The sequence below is a fragment of the Alexandromys fortis genome, unplaced genomic scaffold (assembly GCF_014885135.2).
Source record: "Alexandromys fortis isolate MF-2015 unplaced genomic scaffold, M_Fortis_MF-2015_v1.1 scaffold_99, whole genome shotgun sequence".
Taxonomy (NCBI): Eukaryota; Metazoa; Chordata; class Mammalia; order Rodentia; family Cricetidae; genus Alexandromys; species Alexandromys fortis.
This window is the reverse complement of record NW_026067982.1, coordinates 3782988-3808956: the sequence shown is the minus strand read 5'-3', so window position 1 is coordinate 3808956 and position 25969 is coordinate 3782988. Positions and strand designations below refer to the sequence as shown.

The 25969-nt window shown below is 39.4% G+C and overlaps 1 protein-coding gene across 1 annotated transcript in view; it reads left to right on the top strand.

Annotated features, from left to right (window-relative positions):
- The window catches only part of Fut8 (fucosyltransferase 8), an 81486-nt gene extending 61583 nt beyond the window's left edge, over nt 1-19903 (top strand). The window contains exons 6-8 of the mRNA XM_050158626.1: nt 129-305; nt 10438-10588; nt 18902-19903. Coding sequence (XP_050014583.1) covers nt 129-305; nt 10438-10588; nt 18902-19219 — 646 coding nt within the window. The 3' untranslated portion in view covers nt 19220-19903. The remainder of the gene's footprint in view (nt 1-128; nt 306-10437; nt 10589-18901) is intronic.
- Nucleotides 19904-25969: the final 6066 nt, after the last annotated feature.

Sequence of the window (25969 nt, the reverse complement as noted above, 5' to 3'; positions counted from 1 at the left end):
AAATGATTTTATATTTTTAAGTTGAGAATAAATGAAAAATTGGTTTACTATGCCCCCAGTGCCACCATGACTGGGGGTACTGATTGAGTTAGCAGTACATTATCAGCGCACTCTCCACTTCTCCCCAGAGTCCATGTCAGACGCACTGACAAAGTGGGAACAGAAGCAGCCTTCCATCCCATCGAGGAATATATGGTACACGTTGAAGAACATTTTCAACTTCTCGCACGCAGAATGCAAGTGGATAAAAAAAGAGTATATCTGGCCACTGATGACCCTTCTTTGTTAAAGGAGGCAAAGACAAAGTAAGTTAGAACAACTAATGCTTCTTCAGTGGAATTATCTTTTTGTTAAAGAGAATCCTTAATTCTGAAAACTTGTGGTTCTTGTTGTTGTTAACTAATGGGGTCCAAAATTCAAAGACTATATGTGCAAATATCAATATAATCAAGTCATACCTTATTAGCCATATCTGATATAGTGTAATAAAAAATCTAAAATGGGCTACACTACTGATTTGTGGAGCATCATCAGCAGTCGTGATTAAACACATTACCACACTTGTTAGTACCAAAATTTGTTTTAACATACTAGAGTTGCCATGAACAACATTTCATAGACTGGGGCTTAAGTGACAGAAGTTTATGTCTCAGTTCTGAAGGCTGGGGCATTCCAGATCAAGGTGCTAGTGAGGTCGATTTCACTCTGAAGTTCCTTTCCTTAGCCTATGGGTAGTCACCGTCCAGCCGTGATACCTATATTGTTAAGTAACTCCCATTCTAGGAATGGAATATTTCTATTTATTAGAATATGGTGCTAGTAGTATTCCTGTAGGATTAGCAGAGTATTAAGAAGCACATAGACAAAGCCTTGAGTCACATTGGAAATTTCTACTCAGAAGATCTGAGTCAATAAGATAAATAAAAGATAGTTTAAGTATATATGAAAGTAGATGAAGGGAGAAAAATGTAGTATTAGCTTTGCTCAGATACCATCTCCTCCAGAAATCACCCCTAAGCTTTGAGTGGGTTGTACCCCTCGTCTGCATGTTGTTGGTGTATGGTTGAATACTTGTGCACTTCTCTCCCCTTCGGCACATCGTATACACTTTTGATGCAATTCCTAACTGAGGTATAGGCCCAGTAAATGCTGAATTGTTTACCTAAACAATTTGTAAACATTTTGTTAGCAGTTAATCGTTTTCCTATTTAATATACTGCTTGATTTCTTTTTTCTGTTAGTTGGGAGTGGGAAAAAGAAGCTTTTAGAGTGAGGCCTAAAATAGAGCTGTTTCTGTAAGTCATTGAGTGCACATAGCCAGGAAACTCATCAGCCAAATGTGAGACTAAGTTATTATAAGAATGATACATTGATTATTGAGCACAAGACATTAAAGTGTTCATTGTTTAATTTAATATTTAGATATACCAGAGAAGCAAGCAGTAATAGTTCACCATGCTCACCCATTTTAAAGCACTAGCCTCAATTTGTAACTTGGTTGAAGAAAGGATATTAATCTTGTCACTTCTTTGACTTATTCTTGAATGTATCAGTTACTTCTTCCCTTGATTGGCAAAATAATTCATGTCCATTAAAAAATACGGAAGTTCATACATACAAAAAACAAAGGAAAAATACTACCCACAATCCCATTACTAGTATTAGCTATCTTTTAAATAATGGTATTTTCCTCCCAGAAATTTGCATAATCACATTTTTTGTTTTATTTTTTGAGATGGAATCTCGTGTGTCCCGAGCAGGCCTCAAGCTCCATATGTAACTGAGGATGACCTTGACTTTCTTGGTTTTTGCTTCTATCTCCTGAGTACTAGAATTGCAAGCCTGTGCCGTCTCATCCAGTTTCTGTGTTGCTAGGGATCAAATCCAGGGCTTTTTCCATACCAAGCAAGCACTCTGCCCAGCATTAGCACTTTTTTAAAAACTTTTTTGAGATAGTTTGTGTAGTTCTGGCTATCCTGGAACTCACTATGTAAGCCAGGCTGGATGCCTCTACCTCCCGAGTGCTGGGATTAAAGAAGTACACCACCACCATTTCTTTGTGTTTTTTTTTTCAGTTGTTTGTTTTTTATTTTGTTTTTTAATAGTTAGGAATTCTTATAATTTAAACTTTTTTAACTTAATATTTAGCATTAGATCCATCTTTTTAGGTCCCTTAAAAGTCTCCCTTATTTATTTATAACTAACAACTCTATGCTTGTGGGGAGCCATGTAGTGCTTAGAACTATGTATACAATGTATACGTTATAGGAAGAGTCAAACAAACACCCATTACCTCATCAACGTGTGTGTGTGTGTGTGTGTGTGTGTGTGTGTGTGTGTGTGTGTGTGATAGAACCAAGTATACATTGTTACTAACTGGGTTACCCTAAGGTGCATAGAGCTTAACACTGAGTCCTGAATCTGAAACTTTGGTCACCAGCTCTGCGTTTCCCATCCTTCCCTCTTCTCCCCTGCCCCTCAGACTTCTTTATACCCTTTGTTTCCATAAAACCAATGTTCTGGATTCAACTTAAGATTGAAGGTATATAATATTTGTCTTTATTAGTGTAATGACCTTGAATTTTTTCCTATCTGGTCAAAATGACAATTTCCTTTTAAAGGAGATATATAGTTATGTATATGTATATACATGTATATATGTGTGTATATACATGCATATATATGGTGTGTGTGTGAGAGAGAGAGAAAAAAAAGAGGGAGGAAAAGAGAGATTTCTCTTTATTTGTCCACTTGTGGGCATCTAAGGTGCTTCCGTATCTTGGTTACTGACATGAAAGCACCTTGGCTCCTGACATGAGCATGAGAATAAAGAGATTTATTTACTGATTTCAGTTATTTTGTATATATGCACTGTGATGGGATTGCTGGATTATATGGTAATGTTTTTTAATTTTGAGAGAGCTTTATCCATTAAGGTTGTACTTGTTCACGCCCTCCCCACAGTATACAAGGAGTCCTTTGTACCACAGCTGGAGTGACACTGTTGCCCCTGTCTTTTTGTTAACAGGCATTCTGAAGGGTGTGGGGTAACATCTCATTATGGTTTTAATTTGCATCTTCCTGGAGCTCAGAGATGTTAAACACTTTTCATATTCTTTTCCATATATAGTTTATAAATTAACCCCTTACCAGGTACATGGCGTGGAAACATTTTCCCAGTTGTTGGGCTGCCTCTACTGTGTGTTGTTTGCTTTGCAGAAGCATTTTGGTTTGAGAACCCTACTTGCTGTTTTTGTTGCCTGTGGTTTTAGAGCCTTGTCTAAGACATCATTGCCCAAACCAGTTTCATGGAGCTTTTTCCCAGTGTCATCACAGGAGTGTATAGTCTGGGTCTGGGTTACCTCACTCAATATGATGTTTTCTAGATCCATCCATTTGCCTACAAATTTCAAGATGTCATTATTTTTTACCACTGAGTAGTACTCTATTATGTAAACATTTTCCTTATCCATTCTTCAGTCGAGGGGCATCTAGGTTATGGCCAGTTTCTTCTGACTATTACGAATAATGCTGCTATGAACATAGTTGAGCAAATGTTCTTATGGTATTATAATTGAACATCTCTTAGGTATATGCCCAAGATTGATATTGCTGGTTCCTGAGGTTAAATTGATTCCTAATTTTCTGAGAAATCACCATATTAATTTCCAAAGCGGCTGTACCAGTCTGCACTCCCACCAGCAATGGAGGAGTGTTCCCCTTATCCCACATCCTCTCCAGCATAAGTTGTCATCAGTGTTTTTGATCTTGGCCATTCTTACAGGTGTAAGATGGAATCTCAGAGTCGTTTTGATTTGCATTTCCCTGATGGCTAAGGATGTTGAACATTCCTTAAGTGTCTTTCAGACATTTGAGATTCCTCTCATGAGAGTTCTCTGTTTAGGTTCCTTCCCTGACTTCCTTTGGTGTTGTACAGTGATGTGGAAGTGTAAACTGAACCAAAGCTTTTTCTCCAAGTTGCTTTGGTCAGGGTTTTCATTACAGCAATGGAAACCTACCCAAAACAGGGAGTAACAGTCATTCTTCCTTTACATAATTTCGTAAGAATTAACACTTAGACATAGACTGCTTACAAGAGTACCTCACATATAGCAAATGTTCAACAAATAATAACTGTGATAAGCATCTGTCTATTTTAATCTTTACTTCCCTAGATCTCCACTCAGAATCGTTTTATCAGTGAAGATTTGAGATCTAAATTTGCAATTCCTAACCTTGTTTACTTGCCCTGCTTTTGGCCATGGCTCATCTTGTTATGTGATATACTTATTCTTTGTTTACTGCTTGTGTCCCTAATCCCATCTCGTCCTCCCTAAGTGGAATCTAAGCTCTATTAAACACAAGCATTCATCTGCTCCATTCACATTAGCACTGTCAATACCTACAAGGGAATCAGGAGCACAGTAAGAGGATGAATGGGCATTATCCCGAGATGATAATGCTTCTTACTTACAAAATCCGAAAGCAGGAGTCAGTTTACAGTCTGGCTCTAGACAGTGCTCTCTAAGGTTAGGACCACATCTTATGTCTCCTCACATGACAGGGCCTAGCAGCCCACACAGTGCTGTGACCAAATACAGGAATGTGAGTGCTACCTTTGTAGACTCTATCCTAACCCCTAAAGAGGTGCTTCGCATTGCTTATCATTTCATGGCCACCAAGGAGCTCCCCTTCATTGTCTTTGAGAAAACGGCAGAAAGGAAAAGTTCCTGAGCACTCTTCTCGCTGGTGCATAGTATTCACACCTTACAGTAGACCTTACTTTTATTTATTCACTGATTTTAACATTTTGCCCTTCCCAGCTCAACATCAGGGAGGTGAGGAAAATGTCACATTTGTTCTAAAAAGAAAACCCTAAATATTTTCAGAATGATCCCCATGAAGTATATACCTAGGAATTGAGGCAAACACAGTAACACCCTCGAGTCTATGTAAAGAAGCTTCCACTCTGTGGTTTTGCCCTCAGCTGTGTAAGCAGAGGGCTTCTTTTTTTTTTTTTTTTTTTTTTTACTCCTTAAACATTTAAATTTTTTTATTGAGAAAAGGAAAAGAAAAAAAAGTTTCCGCCTCCTCCCAGCCTCCCATTTCTCTCCCTCTCCTCCCACCCTTCTCCCCCTCCCCCCACTCCTCTTCCCCTCCCTCTCCAATCCAAAGACCAGTCAGGGTTCCCTGACCTGTGGAAAGTCCAAGGTCCTCCCCACTCCGTCCATGTCTAGGAAAGTGAACATTCAAACTGGCTAGGCTCCCACCAAGCCGGAACATGAAGTAGGATCAAAACCCCATGCCATTGTCCCTGGCTTCTCATCAGCCCTCATTGTTCACCATGATCAGAGTCCAGTTTTATCCCATGCTTTTTCAGTCACAGTCCAGTTGGCCTTGGTGAGCTCCCAATAGATCAGCCCCATTGTCTCAGTGGGTGGGTGCACCCCTCGTGGTCCTGACATCCTTGCTCGTGTTCTCCCTCCATCTGTTCCTCATTGGAACCTTGAGAGCTCAGTCCAGTGCTCCAGTGTGGGTCTCTGTCTCTATCTCCATCCATCACCAGATGAAGGTTCTATGGTGATACGGAAGATATTCGTCAGTATTGCTATAGGATAGGGTCATTTCAGGTTCCCTATCCTTAGCTTCCAGCAATACCACTCTTGGGAATATACCCAAGAGATGCCCTATCATATGACAAAAGCATTTGTTCAACTATGTTCATAGCAGTATTATTTGTAATAGCCAGAACCTGGAAACAACCTAGATGCCCTTCAATGGAAGAATGGATGAAGAAAGTGTGGAATATATACACACTAGAGTACTATGCTACGGTAAAAAACAATGACTTCTCGAATTTTGCATGCAAATGGATGGAAATAGAAAACACTATTCTGAGCGAGGTAACCCAGACCCAAAAAGATGAACATGGGATGTACTCACTCATAATTGGTTTCTAGCCATAAATAAAGGTCACGGAGTGTATACCTGGTGAACCTAAAGAAGCTAAATAAGAAGGTGAACCCAAGGAAAAACATATAGTTATCCTCTTGGCTATGGGAAGTAGACAAAATTGCCGGGGAGAAAATTGAGATCTTGGGGGTGGGGTGGGTTGGGGATAAGAGGGGATGGGGAGAGAAAAGTGAGAAGGGGAGGATTGGGGGAACTTGGGGAAACAGGAAGATTGGGATAAAGGAAGGTTGGATAGGGGAGCAGGGAAGCACATATCTTAGTTAAGGGAGCCATCTTAGGGTTGGCAAGAGACTTGAACCTAGAGTGGCTCCCAGGAGCCCAAGGCGATGTCCGCAGAGGGCTTCTTTTACCTGGAAGTTTCAGAGACTCAGTCTGCAGGTGGAAAGAGACTTGTCTGTGATTCTCTGTGTCTGGTACACGACTCCTCCATGACATTTCTTTATGGTGTGATTATTTGTCATATGTATATACTGTCTACAGATGGTTATTCTCTGAGACAAGGAGCCATGTATTATCTTTTATCTGCCTTTGTGTTCTAAGTGTTTTGTGCCTTAACTTTTATCTTATAGGAGTTAAAAAATCATTCATTGCTGATTGTTCATTTCAAAGAGCAACAACATGTAAATACCATATACAATGTTCAAATATTTTCTTCTCTCTATTAATTTCAAAGACCCTCATGTTAGGAAAAGCTCATTTAGGATGTTTGATAAAGAACAAGCTAAATATGCAAATAAGTTAATTGGGAGATTTTTTTTCTTTTAAAAAAATAGTCTCAATAAAAAAATAAAAATAAAATAGTCTCATTGTATTGTCCAGATTCGCTTTGAACTCACCAGGTAGCTTACACTGACTTCAAACTTACGATCCCGCTGTCTCAGCCTCCCAACTGCTCTAATATCCTAAATATTGGGGGCTTTTATAAAGACTTTATCTTCTAGTTTCATCCTCAGCTTTCAGTACCTTAGAAAGCAATCTTAGATGGACAACTTTGTTACTTGTTATTCTTTGACTGCCAGTGACTGTGTGATTTTAAACCCTCTACTGTAAACTACCTCAGCCCTGGCCGCTGCAGTTCCTGGGAAGCCAGTGATTAGACCTTGTGGATGAAATTCTTCATTTCAAGTTAAAGAACATTATAAGCAGTAAAAGCTTCTTTTACTTTATAGCCATCATATGCTTTCCTCAGAAGAATGCCTTGTATATGTTTGAGAAGAACATATGTTCTGTTGCTTTTGAACAGAAGACACTGTAAACATATTAGATCAATTTGGTATGAAGCATAGTCCAAGTTCATGTTTTGATGTTGTTTGTTTGTTTTGTTCTGGGTTGTTTAAGATTCTTCATGTGGTGATTGTGTAGTGTGTGTGTGTGTTCTATGTATGTGTGTACAACATATGTTTGATTCCCTGTATCTGGAGTCACTCAGTGTGAGTGCGGAAACTGAACTCAGGTTCTCCAAATGAACTGCCAATGCTTTTCATAGCTGACTTGTCTCTCCAACCCTCTAAGTCTTTCTTTTTTTAAATTGATTTTTCTGTCTGAAACTTTCCCATGTTGAATGAGGAGTATGAAGTTTCCAGATATTATTGTATTGTTACTATGTCTCCCTTTGATCTTTGATGCTTTGTGTGTTTCATTTATCTAAATTACTTATAATTATAAATTTATAATCTTTAATAATTATTTGGTTTGGTTTTGTTGAGACAAAAATTTTCTATGTAGCCCAGACAAGCCTCGAATTCACATTGTTTCTGCCTCATCCTCTCTGGTGCAGGAGTTCTATGTACATAACACTGTGACCAGTTTTACAATTGTTAAAACCTCTTGAGAATCAACATCATTTTATGTTGAGCTGTTTGTCTTGCAGTCTTAGGTGATAGAAGTATAGGGGATGCTGCTTTATGTTGGTCTCTGTTTGCTTAGAACATCTTTCCCCAACCTTATTTCAGTCTTTTAGTGTCCAATGGTGATGTGTAAACACCGCATTTAATGACTGTATACCACTGTGTGATTCTGCCATTGACTTGAGCAAGAATTTTCCTAATTCTGGATAGTTAGGTTATTTTCAGTGTTTTACTCTTATAAATAATGACACAAAGTATGTCTAAAATAACTACATTATTTCCTCAATCTGGGTTTCCAGACTTTGAACTATTTAGATAAAAGGATATAAACATTTTACAACATTGATCCAGTCCCATACATGACATTTTCATGCTGAGCAACCAGGTACAGTTGGAAGTATCTCCATTATTGTGGGAATTTTAAAACCTGAATTTCTTCTTTGTACTCAGCACCTTTAACCTCCTCCTTGTAGTGGTCTAGACAGCAGTTTTCTCTCTTTTGTTGCAAATTCACTGGTAGCACTTTATGTATGTCTTTTCTCTTTGGAAATCCTTTCATTTTAATTTCTCAAGTCATTTCTAATATATTAATCAGAAATTTAACTGCCATTTCTCTTCATTATTTTACTTAAACATTTTCATTTTGAACTGACTTTCTTTAGACCTCTTGTGATAGGTTTTGATACCTAAGCAAAGCATAAAACTTCTGCTGTTCTTTATAAGAGACCAAAAGCATTCATTTATTCTGCAACGGATATATCGTGTTCAGGGTAATATTGTAAGAGCTCTCTGATTTAAGAAGGGTAGATAAAAATAAGTTTCAGTGATTCGTGGACTTCACACCACAAGAAGAGAAACCATTTTCTAGGTTGTTTATCTGAAAAGGGCGTCAAGATGAGCATTGTCCATGTAGCTCTGCGTGAGTCTGGTGTCACTTGGCATTACTTGGAGGATAGGAGTGGATGCAGAAGCCATTGGATGGGTGTTGCCTACTGGCTTGTTCCCCATAGCTTTCTCAGCCTGCTTTCTTATAGAACCCAAGACCACCAACCTAGGGATCACAATGGACTCGACCCTTTCCAATCAATCACTAATTAAGAAGATGCCCTACCAGCTTGCCTACAGTCCAGTCTAATAGAGGCATTTTCTCAAATGAAGTTCCCTCCTCTGGATGACTCTAGTTTGTGGCAGGTTGACATAAATCTAACCAGCATGTTCCCTTTTCAGCTCAGTGCCCAAGGTTTCAATATCAGCCTAAGACCTATTCACACACCAAGACAGTGATCTCTAATTTAGAGAAAAATTATGTGAGCAGGTGGTAGACTTTTACAAGAAAACAAATTTTGATATGTTTAATCTTTTGTTGTTGTTGTTGTTTCATTTTGTTTTCAAAACAGGGTTTCTTTGTAGCTTTGGAGCCTGTTCTGGAACTGGTTCTTGTAGACCAGTCTGGCCTTGAGCTCACAGAGATCCACCTGCCTCTGCCTTCTGAGTGCTGGGATTAAAGGTGTGTGTATCACCTGGTGATATTTTTAAGCACATATCTTTGTAAGACTACCAACATATTCCTCGGCACGCATGTACAGGGAGCTTGCTTTCATAAATCCAATAGAATGGCTTTTCAGTTACTATTATGGCTAAGAGGAGATCTTCAAAAAGGATGGGAATTGAAGAGTGTTAGTTATCACAAATGTTTTAAATATCCATTTTTAAATTTATTTACATTATTAACTTATAAAATTAATGAAGAAGACATTTACAAGTTTACTCAAATTATAAATTAAAACTTTAAATGAAAGTCTGTCATGATGTATTTCTTAAACAGCTTCATTCCAATATGGAGGAAGCTTGGCTAAATTCTTAGAAGGGTTCTCATTACAAAGAGAATAAGAAGTCTTCAGTTTTCTTCTGTCATGAATTGCTAAAGGTAGTAATGAAGTATGTGTGTGTGTAAGATAATATACCCAGGGGCTGAGAGATGGCTCAGAGGTTAAGAGCACTGCCTGCTCTTCCAAAGGTCCTGAGTTCAATTCCCAGCAACCACATGGTGGCTCACAACCATCTGTAATGAGATCTGGTGTCCTCTTCTGGCCTGCAGGCATACACGCAGGCAGAATGCTGTATACTTAATAAATAAATAAATATTTTTTAAAAAAGATAATATACCCATAATATTCTTTTTCATTGATTTTATTGGGCTATACATTTTTTTCCTGCTCCCCTCCCTTCCTCTCCCCTCTACTTCTACTCTCCCACAGTCCCCATGCTCCCAATTTACTCAGGAAATCTTGTCTTTTTCTACTTTCCATGTAGATTAGATCCATAATATTTTTTAAAACACGGTTCTGCTGTGTAGTCAGGCCAGCCTTGATCTCACAGTCCTCCTGTTTCAGCCAGCTGAATATTTTGACTATAGAATATCGCCACCCCTCCTGGCTTCAATAACATTTAATGTGCAAGATATTATTTTCCACTGTTGACTTGAGAGATGCTTCGACTTCGCTATTAAGTGCTACCAAGTTCTCGTTGCTAAGGAGGGAACTTTTGATAAAGAAGCAGTCTCCTTCCTGTAGAATTCTGTAAGCTTAGTTATGCATAAATCTCTTCCTTTTTTCAGGTACTCCAATTACGAATTTATTAGTGATAACTCTATTTCTTGGTCAGCTGGACTTCACAACCGATATACAGAAAATTCACTTCGGGGTGTGATCCTGGATATACACTTTCTTTCCCAGGCGGACTTCCTAGTGTGTACTTTTTCATCCCAGGTAAGTGGTGGTATGTTTTAATGGTAAGCACACACTGTGTGCTGAGCAGGAAAATAGTGTTTGTGTTTTTAGTGTTAGCATGACTCTGGTATAATTGCCTTTATACTCAGTAGTGCTATCTTTTGTGAAAGAATGAAGAGATCCCACAGAAAACTGCTGGAGCGCATTGAATATTTAGTTATTTACAGCAATGACTGAATACATCTCCACTGAATCCAGTTAAAAAGGTTGTTCATAGCATCTAACAAAAACAGCACTTAACGTGCTTAAGTTTATACCTTCCTGATTCTGCAAACTGCCAGTATGTGACCAAAATCCATCCATTTCTACATTTCAGTACAATGATACGATGAGACTTAAGTTCCTAGCCTTTTGCCTCCCTTGTGTTATAATAAAGATAGTAAATGCAAGTCTTTCACAAATCCGATTACATTTCTGTGAAGCAAGGAGCTTAAGTTTAAAATTTTCAGTTTTAAAAACTTAATTACTACACTATTGCAATAACTCCTTGAGTCTGGTTGTTGCATATATGTTCCAGGTTTGGGGTGTGTGTGTGTGTGTGTGTGTGTGTTTATGTGGTATCTAGTCAGTCTTCTGTGCCCCATGGAATACTGGGGCTGCAGTATTTATTGTGAGTTGGACATATGAGTCTTGCTCTCATTCAGAATCAATACAACTACAGGACAGTTACAAAAAATTATAAATTGGTGTGAAATAAGTGTGCATGATGCTGAGAACCTCATGGTAAAGAGAATATGTAAGAGAAAGCACAGTTTCCATGGGAAAGAATAAAGAAATGGATCATATTTTTTACAGTATCACAGTCAGTACCTTAAAGCAGGATGTTGATAAAACCTTTGGAAGGTGCTCGTCAATGCAAAGGCTATAGTTCTTTATAGTGAAATAAGAATACAACTCACTGTGTGAAACAGCTACACAAAACAGGAGTCTCACAGCAGGAATCTGATCTCAACAAAAAAATCTCCTTAGCCTTCAAATTCCCATGGAGGCATCTAATGGCAGTGTTTAACTAGGGATTCTGTCTGCAAAAAGCACCTTTTCCTTGCCCATAGATGAGGTATGTGTCTACTTGATCCCACTCCTATTTCTGAGAACCTAGCTACCTGATAATACAGTCTAAGCAGGTTATACTTAGGAACATATATGCTTGTACATATATACGTAAATGCATGTGATAAAAATTAACGAAGAAAGAGGCCATGAATTTGAAAGAGAGCAAGGAGAGGGGTGTGTGGGAGAACTAGGAGGAGGAAAGGGAAGGGAGAAACGATGTAATTATATTATTATAATCTCAAAAATAAATGGAAAAAAATAAAAAGAGTCATTTGACAAAGAAGATAGCCCAGTAGGTAAATGTACATGCTGGCATGCCTGATGACCTGAGCTCAGACTTCAGTCTCAGGGAGTGCATGCATGCACTCATAAATGGAATACAAAATTAACGTTTTAAGAAAGAGAAACTCTTCCTGGGGCCATTGCTTGCCTGAAGTCTGTCCTCCAGCCAGTCTTCCTTCCTTCCTTCCTTCCTTCCTTCCTTCCTTCCTTCCTTCCTTCCTTCCTTCCTTTCTTTCTTTCTTTCTTTCTTTCTTTCTTTCTTTCTTTTTGGTTTTTCAAGACAGGTTTTCTCTGTAGCTTTGGAGCATGTCCTGGAACTCATGCTGTAGACCAGGCTAGCCTCAAACTCACAGAAATCCACCTGTCTCTGCCTCCCAAGTGCTGGGATTAAAGGTGTGCACCACCACCACCAGCTTACCCAGAGTAATTTTTGACCATTTATACCAAAGCAAATCTCAAACAATATTTTCTAACAAAGTAGACTGGAATAACTGCAGTATTTTGTGTTAGGGTTCAGAATAGAAGTGTTCATGAAACACAGTGTAATTGTCTGTAGTGAGTGGCAGTTTGTCCAAGGCGATCGCTTCTATTAACTCATCTTATTTGATGGCTGACAACTGTAGCGTTTAAGAATGTGGATTAATTCCATATTTAGTTACACATAAGTTCTACTTTCACTTATACCATAGGAATTTTTGTACAAATATTTTTGATAAAGAAATAATTAGTGCAGCTTAATAAAGTTGTTCGAGTTTCCTTGTCATAAGCTAAAACTGGAATTGCATGAAAAGTGCTCTAGAAATGTCTTACCATCGCAAAAAGAACAAAAGAAAAAGTCATTCACAGGTCAGAATACCATGCCATGAATTTTACAGAGAAGAGGAATGAGGAAACACAGGCTTTGCAGATAGATTATGTAGACCAACTCTGACCACTTAGCTGTTTGGCCTTGAGCAGATCAGTTAGATAACTATTTGTGTTTTGTGGTTTTTCTTTTACTTTTAAAAACAGTAATAATGATGTGTTCTAGTGCATAGTTTTATGAGAACTAAAGACTTGCTGTGGTGAGGGGCGCGGGCCCTTCTGTTCCGTCCTGCCCGGCTAGCTTACACCCAAAATAGCCACACAGAAATTGTACTCATTAAATTATTGCCTGGCCCATTATATCTAACCTCTTCTTGGCCAACTCTCACATCTTGATTTAACCCTTTTCCAATAAATCTGTGTATCGCCACTTGACTGTGGCTTACTGGCATGAGTCTAACCAGAGTCAGTCTTGGGCAGGAGAATCATGGTGTCTGCCTGTCTCTGCTTTCTTCCTCCCAGAATTCTGTTCTGTCTTCTCCGCCCACCTAAGGGCTGCCCTATCAAAAGGCCAAGGCAGTTTCTTTATTCAACCAATGAAAGCAACGCAAATACAGAAGGACCTCCTACACCAATGTGAAATAACGATATACTCAGCAATGTATTAAACACACTAGCTGCTAATATGTATGCTATGCATGTGAATAGTTATTCACATGCCTATTCTAGAGAATTTTCAGTAGTGGTTGGCAGGCAGCTGTTTCCTACATGCTACACTTCAAGCTATATGATCTTACATTTTCAAAGGCACTTGAAACGTGTAACTCAACAACTCCATTCATTATTTCTGCTGTGGTTGTGGGAAATGCTTAGGGCCCACACAGTCACTGTAGGGGACCATGGGAGGGGGATGACAGGGACAGGAGAGGATGGGAGGGGAGCAGAGAAAAATATAAAGCTCAATAAAATCAATCAATAAAAAAACATTCCTTTTTCCAAGGTATGTCTAGGTTTATGTCAAGTTGACATTTCAGACAAAAGTTAGTCATTCTATTATGTGTTAGTGGAAACGCCGTGCACAAACCATCTACGTGATCATTTATATTCTTATTTGCTAAAGCCATATTACTGAAGCAAACAAAATATTGCTGAAGAAATGGAAGTAGTTGGAAGCTCATTGGAAGATAAATGAAATATCAAAAAGGTTTTCTGAAAATTTTGATTTCCAGTTGTAGAATCAGTTTTTACTACTCTGGAGTCTGGTTTGCCAAAGCAATTGTAGATGCTTAAAGACCTAAACATTGGGACTGGAGAGATGGCTCAGCAGTTAAGAGCACCTGCTGTTCTTCCAGAGGATCCAAATTCCATTCCCAGCACCCACAAAGTGGATCACAAATATCTGTAACTCCAGTTCAAGGGATCCAGTGCCCTCTTCTGGCCTCCATTGGCACCAAGCACACACATGATACACAGACATACATTTAGGCAAGCACCCAGACACATAAAATGTAATGCTCTTTTGTAAGAAATCTTTTATGATTTGTAAAATAAACTTAGTGAATCTTAAAAATAAAAGATATCTTAATGCTGTTGAAGTTTACTTTGTTTAATGAGCAGCATTGCTTAGTAATTTGACTTTTTCCCTATGACACCTCCTTTTATAGCAGTTGTTAAAACAGTCCTCATTCTTTAATTCCAAACCCACAGAACAGGACTGATGACATTATATACTTTGAATCAGATTTTGGAAATCCCAAAGGACAAAATTAAGAATAACATTCACTTTGGGTAGGAATTTCCATTGAGGTGTAGTCCATGAAGCAGTAGTAAATACCTTCTGAGAGTGGCAAAGAGAAAACACAGGATAAAAGTTGTGAGCCCTGTTTCTGCTTCCCAGCATGGAGGACAAGAAGTCTGTCCTGAGTCAGCCTGGGTACCGCTCACCTTTGGTGCTGGGTGCTGTACTGTGCCACGTATTGCATTCATTTGGACATTCACACAGTGTAACAAAAACTGGTTTCGTCCTCTCTTGATATAGAAAAACAAACCAATCTAAAGGAAAGGCGTGCAGATTGCCCACCTCACCCACTGACCTGAGAATGGCTTTCAGATTCTCATACTGGGAAAGCCTCTGCCTGACTGTCTGATTTGGCAAAAACAAGGTCCTATCTGCTGTGAGAAAGCTCGGAAGCCCATATACTCAGCTGGATATTTACTTCTAAGGGTTATAGTCAGACTAGTGGATATTTACCTTTTAAATATTTTTTAAAGCCCTTATACCTGTATTATATCATTTAGCAGGAATTTTTGCTGTTAGTCATCACTGTATGCTTAATAATCCGCTAGAAAGTAATACAGCGTTGGCACACAATGAAATAAAATACACTGTATACAGAGCCATGTTATGTCTGTAAGAGTAACCCTCTCTGTCACGCACGTTCAGAGTACCAGCCTTGAATATTGCCATCAACTGCAAGCCTTCACTGCCTAACACATGATTTGAGTTTGTAAAGTCCAGGAAGTCGAATGTAGTTGAATGCAGACACCAATACTATAATGATCCTTCTAGCTCTTAGCAGTAAATTGCCCCCAGGATTGAGATAAACAACCCTTATTTATTTAGAATGTTGTATATGGACTCGAGCATCCATCACTGGAGTACCACTTACTCAGCAGATAATCACTGACCACCTACTGTATGCTATCTACAGTTCCAGTTGCTTATCCAGAAGCAGATTCATATGTGCTTGAGAGCACATACTCTCAAACCAGAGCGAATTCTAATTGTTGCTGTAGTATTTACTATCTAATTTTTGTATTTTTCAGAGTAAAGTCACAAAATCTCCCTGTGACTTAGTTTCTTCATCTTTAAAATGAGTAGAAATAGTACTTGGAGGTTTTGTGTGGCAGTGAAAGGAGTTTGTAGGGAGGGCTTGCTCTGAGACTGTGCCTGGTGATGTGGGAAGTCCTTCTGTATATGTGCTGCCTTTATTGGTTGATGAATAAAGCTGTTTTGACCAATGGCTTAGCAGAGGAAAGTTGACAGGAAGTCCAAACACAGATAGAGTAGGCGGAATGGAGGAGATATCCAAAAGAGGTTCAGATATCACCAGCAAGTCACAAGGCTCATGGTAAAATATAAACTAATAGAAATGGGCTAATTTATAGTAAGAGCTTGCCAATAAGAAGCCTAAGCCATTGGCCAAACAATTATATATTAAGTTTCAGAGTGGTTAATCAGGAACTGGTGGGTGGGACAAAAAACCTCCAGCTACAGCCTGGAATGCAATCAGTACTCATTAAGGTCAACTGCTGCTATTATCACCATTATTATAAGATAAAATGCCACCCCTACAGCACTAGGGTGATTGGAGGTACCCAAATCCACATTTGTCCAGAAATCTCTTTTGTATTGTCCCAACTGAAATTTATCATTATTTAATCCTTTGGTTTAGGAAAATACAGATGTACTCAACAAAGGCTAACAAATAACTAACAAAACATAAACTAATTATTAAAATTTTCTCAAAAAGCAAGACCTTGTGGAACACAGGGCAGTGTTCTTAATGAGAGCAATGCATTAAAAACTGAAGAGGTTTAATCGTTTGTGGGTGACTGCTATGGTAGACTTGTGGTCATCCTGAGAGTAATGCAGCCTTGCATTTCGGGCTAAGAAAGGCTGAAGGGTAGAAGGAAGGACCCAGAAGAGAAAACTCAGGTTTCCCAAGGATAACTTAGCTCTTAGGTTGTGTCTTTCTGGATGTGACAGAACGAATATGGAGCATAAGATTTGTAAGAGAAAATATGTATGGCAGTTACAAATCTATGCAGATTGCCTGGGTTCAAACTTAAATCTAGCACTTACTAGTAGTGTAACAGGGACAGACGTTTTGTTTTTAGTTCCGAATGATAGAATCTTATGGGGTCCTAGGAGGATTATGTCAAGTAATGTCTCACATCAATATTTGACAACCAAAGCTCAGCAAACATTAGCTTCTTCCATGTTATTTAGATTGTCATTAATAGAGCTTCATTATTTTAATTACTGTTATGTGTCTCAATGAGGATACTTTCTGAGAAAGGTGTCATTAGGCATTTTTGTGACTGTCAGAATGTGACATACTATGAACTAAGATTGCCACAGGAATTTGAGGATGTAATCTTAGGAGACCACCATTTTGTATTTGGTCTGTCAGTGATGATATTTGTTTCTTTCCAGAGTTCAATTTAATTTTTCTTTCTCTGCGTCTTTAAATTTGTAGTTTAAATGTTCCAAATTGCTTTTATTCTTGTTTTAAAATAGTTTTTTTTTTTCTACCATTGATCCAATCTATACCATGGCAGTCCCGAGATAAACTTAGTTTCTGGTGGCACATGCTAATATCCCAGCATTAGAAATAGAGGTAGGAAGACTAAGAGTTCAAGGTCATCCTTAGCTATATAAGAGTCTGAGGCCTTCCTGAGCTAGAGGAGCCCTTATCTCAAAAACAAATAAAAATCATTGTCTTGATTCTTTCTGTCAGTACTTAAAGCTATAGCACTAAGACTTAAGTCAGTTTCTCTTAATCACTTTGTATTTTAATTCCCGAAAAAAAAATAGAAAGTTGTCTCTCTTTAGTTTGATTTGCCAATTATATCTAGCCTTTGTGCTCAAGTTTCTGAAATTCAAATTTTCCAGGAAGTTGAGGTGAGGGTTAACCTAGTCTTTTTTTGTTTCTGTTTGTTTGTTTTGTGTTTTAAATGTTAGAAGATGAGTGTCTCAGAATAAAGTATTGCTCAGGTTATAATGCTTGTCTGTGTACAAAGCCCTGGGCTCACTGCCCAGCATAACTCAGAAAGAAAGAAAAAGAACATCTTCATTCAGTTTTTGATCTCCACGAATGTCTCAGTTTATAAACATCTGCTGAGTCATTTGAAAGTGCCATTAGCAGATTAACAGCTATTAATAGTGGTTTCATTTTTAAGTAGATGCAAAATGTTGGCATAAGGACAATGAAAATTTATTAACCAAGATAAGCAAAGTAGAGATGTAGAGAAATTTGACCTGAATTGAGACCCCAGTCAGAATGTAAAAAAGAAAAATGTTGTAGGCAACATGATGGTTCTCTGCTGTCATCACCTGGCTCAGGAAGGGATCCAAAGCCCATTTTACTTTCTAGTGACTCTGTCGATTGCCTGGGTGCTGCCCTTCTGTGACGGGAGCTTAGCTTTTGTCACCAACATAGTAAATCCCAGAAGTGAAGTTCAGAGTATGCCGTTTTACCTGCTAGCGAGAACATTCTTTAACAGAAGAATCTTTTAAGTAATCTTAAAGCAACACGAGTTGGGCAAATATATCTTCCTTAAAGATTATTACTCCAGCTTGTATCAATCTAAACATGCTCTTATGTATGGAGCACACTTTAGAGTTCTTTAGGAATAGCTGCTATGTTTAAACCCACTTGCTCATTGCTCATCAGTAAATACATAAATCTCTACTGAGGAGAGTTCTGAGAAAACACTGTGGTTAAGAGTCAACAAAGGGAGCTGGAGAGGTGGTTCAGCTGTTTAGAGTGATCGGAGTCCAGTCCCACGTGGGGCCGCTCACAACTTCCTATAACTAAGCTCCAGGGGGATCTGACAACCTTCTGGCTTCTACAAGACTTGCACATGAATACACGTGCACACAGAGAGACATATGAACATATACATTAATACAAATAAAAATTAATTTAACTTTTAAAAAAAAAGAGTGGGTGAAAGGATGAGAGCCACAATATTTGTGTTATTTGAGGTGCTAGTCCCAAACCTTAAATTCTCTAGATAAAAACTTGATCATACTTACTTTTGTGTTACTGGTTCCCAGCTTGGAAGACCTTGTAGCTCTTAATAATGTTTATTAAAAATCAGTTAATTCATATTCTTAAATTACCTTGTACAATATAATTATAGCTCCTGCTGTTTTAATTCTAAAACTTATGTGTGTGTATGCACATCTGTTTGTGTGTGCGCGCATGTGGGTAGGCATAAAGAGTAAGTCCCCGTCATCAGCTGACAGCAATGGACTGACTGTTCTTAGCCCTCTTTGCCCTAGAGCCTGTCTTTGGTTAGAGACTGATGTGCGGCAGGGTGTTTGCACTGTGTACTAACACCTCATTCACCCTCTTTTCCAAGGTCTGTCGGGTTGCTTATGAAATCATGCAAACGCTGCATCCTGATGCTTCTGCAAACTTCCATTCGCTAGATGACATCTACTATTTTGGAGGACAAAATGCCCACAACCAGATTGCGGTTTATCCTCACCAACCTCGAACTGACGCGGAAATCCCCATGGAACCTGGAGATATCATCGGTGTGGCTGGAAACCACTGGGATGGTTATTCTAAAGGTGTCAACAGAAAACTGGGGAAAACAGGCCTGTACCCTTCCTACAAAGTCCGAGAGAAGATAGAAACAGTCAAGTACCCCACATATCCTGAAGCTGAAAAATAGGGATGGAGTGTCAGAGAGGAACAACAGAACTCAGTTCAGACCATCTCAGCCAGCAGAAGACCCAGACTAACCATGTTCATTGACAGGCATGCTCGGCACCAAGAGCAAGTGGGACCCTCAGATGCTGCACTGGTGGAACGCCTACTTTATGAAGGGTTGCCGTGCCCTAAGCCCATGCACAGTCCAATAACATACTCACACATGACATACAAACGGATTCTTTTCTACTTTGCCCCTTTAAATATTATGTCCCCATGAAATAAATACTGCCACGTTGTGTAATTTAAGTGACACAGACATTTTGTGTGAGACTTCAAACATGGTGCCTATACCTGAGAGACCTCTGTGGCTTACTGAGAAGATGCTAGCAGCTCCCTCCTGTGGGGAAGTTGGTTCTGAGCCAGTGGTAGTGGTGTGGCCACTGAGTTCACTCCAGTCAACAGATTCAGAATGAGAATGGATGTTTTTCCTTTATATGGTTGTCTGGAATTTTTTTTAAGTAATTTCATCAGTTCAGTTCGTCCACCTCATCATTAATAAATGAAGGAATACACCAATAAAGTAAAGTGAAATATTCACTGTCCATTAGGAAGTTTTGTAAAACGATGCCATGAACAAAAATTCTTTAGTACTCAATGTTTCTGGACATTCTCTTTGATAACAAAAATAAATTTTAAAAAGGAATTTTGTAAAGTTTCTGGAATTCTGTATCACTGGATGATGTATTGTAGGCTTTGTAGAACTAAGGGGGAAATGGAATTATAGCTCTTAAGATTTTTTTTTTTTACTCTTGTCCTACTTTTTTCCTTTTCTGGTGGAGTAATCTTACTTTAACTAAGAGAAGCATGGGTCCCTCTAATAGGTAAATGGCTGTAGTGGGTGCATATTATAAGTTGCCAAGAGCGTGCTTGAGGGAGGTGTTTATTCTCTTACTTGGGATATCATTGATTTGTCATAATTGAATGAAATCGTCATTCTCTTGCTCCCAGGGAAACTAATCCATAGCAGGTGTGTGTGGTAATCTCTCTTACGGTGGCAATTGTGGCTTTTTATGAATTGGATCCTGTTGTTTCATCCAGGTACATGCCCTTCCTGTCATGTCCTGCTTTTGAGGACACAAGGAATCTGAGGGGTTGGAAGCTGATTGTTTCTGAAGTATGTAACTCATGGTAGAGAATCTTGTGACCAAAACAGGGGGGGCCGGAATGGGATCCAGAATAAACCTAGACTCACCCTTTCTAAGTTTCCTTCTAGGGACCCATGTTGGAATTACTGCAGAAGCGTGAGATGCCCCTGCTTTTACAGGAAACACCTACATCTGTATGAAGCCCCTTCTGCAGGAGCATTTCATAGCATGTGTTCTGAAGAGACAGGGTCTCTGTGTAGCCTGGCTGGCCTCAAACTCATAGGGATCCTCCTACCTCTGCCTCTGTAATGCTGGGACTACAGATGTGCACACCACACCCAGCTTGCCTCCCAGATGAAATATTTGGTCCATGTAGGAGCCAGTCATAAGCCTGGTATTAAGCATCTGACCTTTATAACCTCAGGAAATGAAATCTTTCCACTAAATGTCTCTTAAGTCTTAACTACCTCTCAAAGTGCACCCTTCTGAAAGAGCACAACTTTTAACCGTAGTGTTCAGCAAATTTTCATTTAGTTTAGGCACAAACACAAATCAGGTGAAGTGGGATCTCCAGCTGAGCAGAGACCGGCTGTGAATGAGTCAGGCTTCAGCTCCCATCTGACTTGTCGTCAGAACACTGGGAACTGTATGGGTCTGATCTGTACTGCTGTGGAACCCAACTGACCCAGTTCCAGAGCTGAAAGAAAGAGAATAACTTAAAGAGGAAATAAGGGATTCTCAAATGAAGGCAAAGACATAATTCTGTGTATTTTATCTTTGAGTTCTAGTTCGGTTTCTTTTTAATTCATCTTCTCTGTTGGGATTTCTTCTTTGTTCACCAAAAGCATATTTTTCTTTGCTAAAGATAGTTAAATAATTACTTTAAGAATCCTTTTCCTGGGGGAGGGGGTGAGGAGGGGGGTTAGCCCAATGGTAGAACACTTCACACTGAGTAAGTAGTAAGGTCCTGAGCATTGGAAAGATGTTTTTATTACTTACTACTTAGGTTTTTTGAGACAAGATCTCACTGTATTGCCTAGGTGGGCCTCAAGCCCCCAATCTTACCTTAATCTACCAAGTGCTAGGACTGCAGATACGTACTAGAATGTCTGGCTTCGTAACTGCTTCATGTTGTAGGCTCTGTTATATTCCTCTGAAGAGTGCTGTTGATGCTGATGCTTGCAGGAACATAGTTTTAAACTTCATTGAGCGCTGCTTATAAACTGTCTTGGGTAGCAGCTCAAATTTTATTTTAGTTCTTTTATCTTTCCCGGCGTTTGTCCTGCATATATTTCAGGTCTTAGTTAAAAACAAACAAACAAACTGGGCAGAAATTATGCACAGAATTTAAGGTACTTTTGCTTTAGTTCCTTTCTTTTGAGATTTCCCTCTCACTTCCAACAACTACAGTTGTTGACTCTGTAGTGTGCTCAGTTTCTTTGTCCAGAAAGACTGCAATTTTTGGTTGTTTTCATTTTGTTTTGTTTTTTTTTGTAGGGGTGAGGAGGGTGAGGCGTTAAAGACAGGGTTTCTCTGTGTAAGAGCCCTAGCTGTCCTGGAACTTGCTTTGTAGACCAGGTTAGCCTTGAAGTCACAGAGATCTACCTGACTTTGCCTCCCAAGTGCAGAGATTAAATGCACGTACTATAAATGCATGCACCACCATGCCCAGCAAGACTACAGTTCTCTATCAACTCAAAAATCCATAGAATAGGTCATTCTCTGGTACTCTTATCTCCCTCCATATTTCAGTCCGCCTCTGAAAGTTTGTGTTCTATTCTGTGCTTTTGAGTATTTTCATGTATGTTTGAAACCTTACAGTTGATCCGGTAGAAAGTGCATTCATAAGGTGCTCACTCCACCGCACATGAGTAGAACTCTGAGAGACTTCAGTGGAAAAGCATGACAATAAGGGGCTAAGCAACACTGGTGACCATATCCAGAAAAGCTTTCCAGGGGTGTTACGTCGTAAGCCATCATGTGCAGGATGGTGATTCCTTTCATACACACTGCCTTCTTGGAAAGGCTAGCATTTCTTCATCACCCGGCGCTTGATTTATGAGGACCTGGTGCTTAGAAACCCTCTGTTAGGGTTAGAGTAGAAGTATTTGCATCTTTTCCTTTTGGGGTGACTTATTTCTCAAAAGGCTTACCCGGAACCACATTACTACACCTGGATTATTGACTGTGGATAATAGATTCTGCTTATTGGTAGCAAAGCAGTTAACAGTTGTATCAAGGCTTTTCTGATCCTTCACTTAAGTCTATTTGTTGACTTGGACTCTGAAAAAGTTCAGGCCTATTGTAAAAGGGCTCCAGGCCAAGATTTTTGTTGGGTTCCAAATAAATAAGGCCAGTTGCTTCCTTCTATGGATTTTAGTTTTCCATTTTCTTTTTAGTCAAGCCTGTTTCCTAGATCCCATTAATAAAGAACAACTTCAGTGTGGAAGTTGAGGGCTAAGGGACAAAAAGGGAGCCCCTTTGGCCACAATTCACTGCCCAGTGTGTCCTTTGTGCTTCCAGGAAGCTACAGAGAGCTCAGTAGACTTTTGCACAATAAATGGGACTCTTAGAGATTGGTGAGTTTGCAAACTTGGCTATGACACCTCAATTTATGCAGATACAGGTTCAGGGAATTTTTTAAAAGGAAATTTTATACTTACTAGTGCCTGGCAGCATTTTCCCTTATAGAAATAGGAAGGCGCTGTTCCAAGGCAGAAAAGAAATAGATTTTAAAGTCCTCTTGTCTTCCATCTGTCACCAGTATTATACATGCTTGACGACCTGTTCTTTGGCTGAGTTCTCTTGTTTCTACAAATCAAAACCTCTGACTGTTGTCCTCCTGAGCTATTCAGAGTACCACTTCCAGGTCAGATGGCACTTGCTCTTTCTGTCTTCAAGACTACCTTGGTTTTGTGGTGCTGCCACCTTAGTGGAGGAAGATCTCACGAAAATGGTTCCTTGTACTAGCCCATTCTTCATGGCATTTATATGCCTAATCACTTACCGAGACCACAGTTTTGTTGCTGGCATCTGTAAGATATAAATGTGATTAAACAGCTCCTTGGAGAGTTATAGATAGGTAATTTGTGGATACTATGTGAGACATAGTAAAGCTGGGTCCCCTGTATTCATGTCTGTCTAAACTCAACATGCCCAAGAGTTTGACAAATCAATGTCACTACACTTGATAGGAACATTTTATGTAAAAGTATGTTGTTCTAGACAGACCCTGCACCTTTTTAAAAACAATCTATTGAAGACTCTGGCCATGGGCCACTTAATGTTTTAGGAAGAGTTCAGATCCCCTGTTGAGCTCCTGCCACAAGGAGCTTTGTGGTCAGTAACTGTTCTCAGAAATCTCTCCTCCCACATCACTGTCCTTTAGAGGCTGTTGTTTCTTAACTGCCTGTGTGGGGAGAAAAGGCCATTGACAAAAGCTTGTTGATTCATAACCCAGCTGGGTAGGAGAGCGTCTGTGGAGGTGGGAATGTGCATCACTTCAAAATGTACCCAGGGCACAAATATTTTAGGCCGTGGGTGTGGTCAGCAGCCCGAGGAATGATGGCCTTTGTGTTCCTAGCTAGTATTCCGTAGAGGACGACAGCCACTAAGAATTTCTGGCCAAGTGAAGGAAATGGAAGGAAGTGGGGCAAAGGCAAATGACCAGCAATGGTGTTTCCTATTCAGAGCACCTACAAGTGCAGGCCATATCCTTGAACCTCAGAGCTCTAAGAGCAAGCCTCAGTGCTCACCGTTGTCCCTAAATGAGACTTCTGGTTTCAAATGTGAGTGGGCAAAACTTCTTCAGAACTTTATATAGTCTTCGTGTATGGAGTAAATTGGTTAGTCCTGTTCAAGGTCTGCAAATTGTCCAGTTGGATCCCACACGTCTAAATGAAGCAGTAATGATTCAGCATCAGCTGATTGTTTTCTCAAGGGCAAAATGTGACCACGTCTTTGTCTTCCTAGGCAAAGCAGATCTATTTATTGTGTACAATCTTCAGAGTTTTAAAACTGCAGCAGGATAATTTAAAAAAACAAACATACAAAAAGACAGAAAAACACATGGAGTCAGGTGGTGGTGATGCATGCCTTTAATACCAGCACTCAGGAGGCAAAGGTAGTTAGATTAGATCTCTGTGAGTTCAAAGCCAGCTTACTCTACAAAGCGAGTTTCAGGATAGTCAGGATTGTTTTACACAGAGAAACCACATCGCAAAACAAAAAACGAAAAACATGAACTATATAAAACTCAAACAAAACAAAACGAAAAACAAAATGTGACTGGACTGTTGATAGTCTCTGAACTAGACTGAGGAAGTTCTGAGTCCCTTCTAGTCTTTTCACTGTTTCCTAAGTTCTAGCCACAAACAGTGGAAATTGTTCGCAAATGGACCTCATAGCTGGTGTTGTTAGATTACAAGGCAGGAATGGTGTGTCTGTTGTTAAGGGTGAAGAGCCAGTGGTTCAAAATAAGATTGCTCTAGTTGCAGGCTTGGCTTCATATCCATTGCCTCAGCAGGTTCCATCTGAGGCCACTCTTTCAAGAAACTCGTATGTCAAATAACCAGAATTCTGCAAGTCAGGAGTTGGCATGCTATGCCCACTTCTTGTTTTTGTAAGTAAAGTTTTATTGACACACGGAATGCCCACTCACTTATGCTATGTCTGCACCTCGTTTCCAACAGCAGCAGCACAGTGGAGTTGTGACCACGACTGACTGTAGGGGCCACAAAACCTAAAATACTGTAGGCTTTTTATAGCAAAAGCTCACTGACCCCTGCTATAACTTGTCGTATTATTTAGATTAGAATCCATAATTCAAAGGGCTGGAAATCCCAAAATACTGAGTCATCAAAGTCAAAAATTAAAATGTAGCAGTAGTGTATCATGACCTTTGCTGATCAGTGTGCCGCCTTTAGGTAAAGGCGCCTCTCAACATAAAGATTAGAATAGGCAAAAGCCTTACTGCTGTCTACTAGGAAACTTTAATAAACAGATCTACAATGCCTACAACATCTGTTGCATTCCTCCCAAATGAAGCGCTCCACTGTGGTTCGTCTGGTGAAATGAGGCTGGACTTGACATTTGTACTGCTGACACCTTGGCAAGCCTCGCACTCTGGCTAGGTCTTAGTTTTCTTGCTTTTTTTTTTTTTTTTTTTTTTTTAGTTAAAGATGTCTTTATTAACATTTCTTAGTGGTGAAAAGAACACCTCTTTTCCATGTGGTATCTCCCTGACCCTGACTACTCTGGCTCTGACTTTGAATCTGTTTTTTCCCTTTGTGTTTTCCTTACAAGTCAGATAAGCACTGTCTGCTTTGATGCCTTCCTCTTTATTGTTTGAGTCGCATTGCTTTTCGATAAGCGACTGGCACATGATTATATTTTGTGAAGAGAAATGTAAGCACAGTGTTTTATGATGGCCTGGGAAAGGGAGGATGAGGCAGTGTGAGTCGTAGCCCCTAAGTTCGTGCCGTGAGGATGGTGCTCCTTCCCAAGCAACACACCCTCTCGGCTAGAACACAGGATGGGTTCATTCAGTAAAACGAACCTGTCTGTTCAAATTCTTAAAGTCATTAGCACTTTGAGGACATTAATCTCCCTACGATTTCCCTATG